The sequence below is a fragment of the Penaeus japonicus genome, unplaced genomic scaffold (genome assembly GCF_977035675.1).
Source record: "Penaeus japonicus unplaced genomic scaffold, GWHDUDI00000001_assembly GWHDUDI00000041, whole genome shotgun sequence".
NCBI lineage: Eukaryota > Metazoa > Arthropoda > Malacostraca > Decapoda > Penaeidae > Penaeus > Penaeus japonicus.
The window spans coordinates 1,354,356-1,360,368 of NW_028234443.1; the positions used below are offsets into that span (position 1 = coordinate 1,354,356).

General features: G+C 32.1%; 1 protein-coding gene across 1 annotated transcript in view; it reads right to left on the minus strand.

Moving 5' to 3' along the window:
- Positions 1-1,831: 1,831 nt before the first annotated feature.
- LOC122254065 (SET domain-containing protein SmydA-8) overlaps positions 1,832-6,013 on the minus strand; it is an 18,537-nt gene continuing 14,355 nt past the window's right edge. The window contains exons 8-9 of the mRNA XM_086534403.1: positions 2,982-3,166; positions 1,832-2,182 (exon numbers count right to left, since the gene is read on the minus strand). Of these exons, the coding sequence (XP_086390529.1) occupies positions 2,057-2,182; positions 2,982-3,166 (311 nt within the window). The 3' untranslated portion in view covers positions 1,832-2,056. The remainder of the gene's footprint in view (positions 2,183-2,981; positions 3,167-6,013) is intronic.

The window sequence follows — 6,013 nt, forward strand, 5'->3', positions numbered from 1 at the left end:
CCGAATAGGCGAACCGCGAACCACAGCTGGTATTCCTTTAAGTCTTGGGGGCGCTGACCAATCAACCAATCAGTGAACCAGACGAGCACTTCCATCGTCACGTGACTGGAGCAAACCTCACGTTCCAGCCACAAGAAAGACAATAAAATATGACCCTAAACCACATCGTTCCTCAACGTCTCCTAAACTCCCACACATTTCCCCCCATCCTAGAATAACAAACGGAAATCCTTCCTCCGTTTCCACACTCAAAACCGAAGGCGAATGTGTCACATTGAACGTAACAAAACAATACGAAACAGGGACGATGGAATCCGAAATATTCTGTATTCTCCTCCCACGCTCAGGTGCTCCGCGAACCAGTACTTGGCGGTTCGTACAAAAAGAACCTCAGTATTGATCACAGACATAGCTAAGCTCTCGCTCGACACATTAAAGATTAATAGGGAGACAGATTCACTCGGGATACAGCTTATAAGCGCATAACTTGGTTTCAAAGTCTCATGAAATAACTTTTTTTCTTAGAACTACGAAGGAAAATAGGGTTGATGAATAGACACGTGAATAGACAAGAGAGAGGAAGAGAGAGAGAGAGAGGAAGAGAGAAAGAGAGAGAGAGAGAGAGAGAGTATAAAGAGAGAGAGAGGAAGAGCGAAAGAGAAAGAGAGAGAGCGAAGAGCGAAAAAGAGAGAGAGAGAGAAGTAAACACGAATTATATCAAAACACGATTCAAACTAAAGATAAAATCATCTTAATAATTCCCATTATCAAATATAAAGATTCCCTAACTTACGTAACTTAAATGAAAAAACATCTTGATTAAGAAATACTAATTCGAAGAAAAAGAAAATCACTCAATAGACGGTACATGATACATGAGTTTCTTTGATATGTTCAAAATATCAAGCATATTAATATCAAGAATATTAATCCATAATTGACCTAGGTAACACTTTGAACCTTAATTTTGCTTCCGCCACACAAACGTGTCAGCGAATCATTTATCATGATTATTATTATCATCAGTTTCATTATCATTATCATCATTTATTCCCATTATGATTTTGTATCATTGTTTTTACCATAATCAATGTTATTATCATTATTATTTTTATTATTATCCTTATTATTTGCATTGTCATCATTATTAATTTTATTATTATTATTATTTGTATTATCATTATCATTTTCATTATTATCATTATTATTTTTATTATCATCATTATTTTTATCATTATCATTATTTTTATTATCATTATTACTTTTATTATCATCATTATTATTTTTATTATCATCATTATTTTTATTATCATTATTATTTTTATCATCATCATTATCATTCTTAACATCATTATCATTATCAATTTCATTGTTATTATCGTTATAATTTGTATTGTTATTATCATTATTAATATCACCATCATTACAATTGTTATTATCACTATTAACATCATCATTATTACAATCACAACCATCATCATGATCATTGCCAATCTTACTATATCTATCATTATCACTACACTCTGTATTGTATTAAATATAATCCAGTCACACGAATAGGCTTAGAATTACCACATACTTCAATGACAGGACAAATAACTATTAATTGGGACCGAAATTGAAAGAATGAAGTTAATAAAAGTTCAAACGTTTTCCTTCTTTTTTCATCTCTGACACTTTAGCATACACCCTTCTTTATAACATCACGCTAAAAAAAAACAAAAAAATTTGTAAATAATTCAGCGAAGGAAAGAAGAAAACAGGCAACAAACAAACCCCATTCTGATTTTTTTTCTTTTTTTTTCACCATATGGTCTAAAGAAAACGCAAATTATCCACAGTTCCAACAACTTGTATTATCCTACCAATACATAACAACTCATATATAAAGTACAGAATCACTTCCAACACATCTAGAATGACCACGAAAAGAAAAAAAAGAAAGATAAATAATAATAATAATAAAAAAAAAGACAGCACTCTAATTTACATTTTAGAAAAAAAACAAAAAAATGGGAGAGAGAGGGGAGACTACGCTAAAAACAAAAGCGTATTCTTATAGATCGAGTTCGTCGGAAAGCGCCTTCAGCTTGGCATCCAGGCCTCCATTTTCCATTTCCGGTTCGTGTTTGAGAATTTCGGAAGCTTCGTGTAGAAGGGTCACGGCCTCTGACATGTAGTCCTGGGGGAGGAGAAATAATTCGTGTTAATGGGATGGTGATAAAGGGAGGGAGAGGGAGGGGGAGGGGGAGGGGGAGGGGAGGGAGGGAGTGGGAGGGGCTGGGAGAGGGAGGGAGAGGGAGAGAGAGTGAGGGGGGAGGGAGAGAGGGGGGAGGAGGGAGGGAGGGAGGGAAAGGGGGAGGGAGGGAGGGAGAAAGGGAGAGAGAGAGAGAAGGGGGGGAGCAGGGGAGGGAGAGAGAGAGAGAGAGAGAGAGAGAGAGAGAGAGAGAGAGAGAGAGAGAGAGAGAGAGAGAGAGAAAAGGAGAGAGAGAGAGAGAAAGGGGGAAGGGGGGAGAGAGAGAGAGAAAGGGGGAAGGGGGGAGAGAGAGAGAGAGAAAGGAAGAGCAAAAGAGAGAGAGAACCAAAGAGAAAAAGAAACTAGAAATAAAAAAGAAACCTTGAGATAAAATTGATAAACATAAGAGGTAGATAGATACTTATAGTTTTGGATAAAAAACATCCCTTCATTTCAACGCACATATCATTCAAAGCTAATCAGAACAAACGTATATCATTAGAAATACAAAACCTTGATTTTTCAGCTATACTATACCATCAGAATCACAAAACCCTACCAGAAAAAAGAAAAGAAAAAAATAAAATGCGCAAATCTCCTCAAAGACGTATCTGTTTTCTAAAAAAAGAAGAAAAAACAACAACTCAAAGACGTACCTATGTTTTCTAAAAATAAATAAATAAATATATAAATATATAAATATATAGAATAAAAAAAACGAAAAAAAAAATCCTCAAAGACTCACCTGTGTTTTCTCCTTCGTAATGATCTCATTCGAGAGGAGGATCTTGGCCAGAGCGACCAGGGCAGCCTGGAGTTCGAACAGGAGTGTCCCGCGGAAGAGACTCAAGCCGGGTTCGATCACGTCTGCCAGTTCGAGGAGCTCGCGGCAGTAGGAAACTTTCCTCTCGACTTGTTCCCTGCTCAGATCTGGGAGGCGGAAAGGGAGTTATTTTCATGTTGTTGGGAGGGAGGGAGGGAGGGAGGGAGGGAGGGAGGGAGGGAGGGAGGGAGGGAGGGAGGGAGGGAGGGAGAAAGAGAGAGAGAGGGAGAGAGAGAGAGAGAGAGAGAGGGAGGGAGGGAGGGAGAGAGAGAGAGAGAGAGAGGGAGGGAGAGAGAGGGGGGGGGAAGAAAGAGAGAGAAAGAGAGAGAGGGTTGTGTTTTCTGGAAGGCGGAAAGGCAATTATTTTAATGTCGTTGGGATTGCTGTGTTTTCTCGCTGTGGTATGTGTGTGTGTGTGTGTGTTTGTGTGTGTGTGTTTGTGTGTGTGTGTGTGTGTGTGTGTGATGGGGAGAGTTTTTTTGGTCTTGATGTTAATGCTCTATTTTGATCTATTTTGATATGGGTGAGTTCATGATCTTCTTAGCTGAATGTCAGACGCAAATTATCTTAACCTCATAAAACTTATATCGTCTCGTTATGGTATATAGAAAAGTCAGGTTATGATTTTATCTATCAGAAAAAAATATGGATTAAGTAAAAAAAAAAAAATCTACTTCAATTATCATTATTATCATTTAACCTACATTTTGAGTTAATTATGTCCTTTATCAAAGACGCAAAACTCATTTAGACTTATCACGATATGAAGCGTGATCTCCCTAAAAAAACTAATAATAATAATAATAATAAATATATATCTATACATCTACCATGGCAGGATAAACCCAAGCACTCAGTTCTTTCAAAACATATAGCAAGCAGAAGTAGCAGCACACTATACCAAACAAACAGACTTCAAAATTACACGTAAAAAACAATCTCCGAAATTATCATACATGGAATAATAAAAATCACTCCATCTATCACTGGAATTCATGGGAAGAACTCATGTCAAACAAACCATATATATAAAAAAGTGAAAATACAGACAAAAACAAGAAAATTTCAAAAGTCTCTCCGCTCAAGTGCCTTTTCACGTCCTATGTAAAAAGGTCTTTCGCGTATTTGGTTGTTTGTTTGTTGTTGTTTTTTTCCTTAAATGGAACCCTTGTTAACAATGAGATAAACACGTGATTATCCAGAGTGGAGTGATAATCAGGATACATGTCTAAGCATGCGTTTTGTTATCAGGCCTCCATCCGACCTTGGCCTCGACGAGTAAAAAATAAATGAATAAATATATAATTTTGATGAAATAAATAAATGATAATAATAATTAATAAATTGATAAAAAACATTGATAAATAAACAAAAATAATTAGATAAATAATAACATAAATAAATACACAAAAATAATTAGATAAATAAAAACATAAATAAATAAAAAATAATTAGATAATTAATAACATAAATAAATAAACAAAAATAATTAGATAAATAATAACATAAATGAATAAAAAAAATAATTAGATAAATAATAACATAAATAAACAAAAGTAATTAGATCAATAATAACATAAATAAATAGACAAAAGCAACAAGATAAATAATAACATAAATGAATAAATAAAAATGATTAGATAAATAATAACATAAATAAATATACAAAAATAATTAGATAAATAATAACATAAAAAAATGATTAGATAAATAAAAACATCAATAAATAAACAAAAATATTTAGATAAATAAAAACACGAATAAATAAACAAAAATAATTAGATAAATAATAACATAAATAAATAAAAAATAATTAGATCAATAATAACATAAATAAATAAATAAAAAATAATTAGATCAATAAAAACATAAATAAACAAAAATGATTAGATAAATAATAACATAAATAAATACACAAAAATAATTAGATAAATAATAACATAAATAAATACACAAAAATAATTAGATAAATAAAAACATAAATAAACAAAAATGATTAGATAAATAATAACAAATAAATAAGCAAAAATAATTAGATATTAAAAACATAAATAAATAAATAAAAATAATTAAATAATAAATTCGTGCATGTAAACCTTCCTAAGTATTACAATCGCTTAATGTAAATATTGCAATACATAATAATAATGATACTGTAATACATAATGATATAAATAATGTAAATTCTGTAATACGTAATAATGTAAATAATTTAATATGCAAAGTGTCCAAACTCAGATGGCTGATGAGAAAAAAAATTATACAAAATAATATTTCATTTCTCTTTTTGTTCACATTGCTAACTTGCGTAGATGGAAATATGTCTTAAATAACTAGCTATTCAAAGGAGGTTTAATATCATGCATAGAAAAGGTTACTTAGAGAACCCACCACACACACGAAAATTAACAGAAAAATGATTTATATTCGTAATAGTCTTCATATCTTCCAGTAAAACCTCTAAGTAGATTGTTTTTTTTTTTTCTTTCTTTTTCAACCGTTTTATCAACACGGTTCAATTATCTCTCGTACCCATAGTAAAATTTCCACCAGATTTCTTATCATATAAACACATAATTCTATGGACTTCCCAGAGAACAAAATCGTCCGATCGTTTTCCATTATGAAACAGGCGATTGAACGATATAAAGTGATTTTTTTTATTTATAAAGTGAATTCTTTCTCATAAGCTAAAATTTACACTCGGGGCGAATCACTTACAGGCAGATATTCTTCTTAATTTAATTAAAGGTAGCGTTGCGAAAAAAGAAAAAAACAAAAACAAAGTGGCTTTAAAAATATATAAATACTGGAAAATGCCATGAAGTAGACCTCATGAAATTTAGTGTTTTATTATTTATTATTATCTTTTTATAGTGTTTTAATTCTGATCGATCTAACTAACAGATAATTAAAACATAAAATATCAGAAATAAGTTAGTATAGTTAGCCTT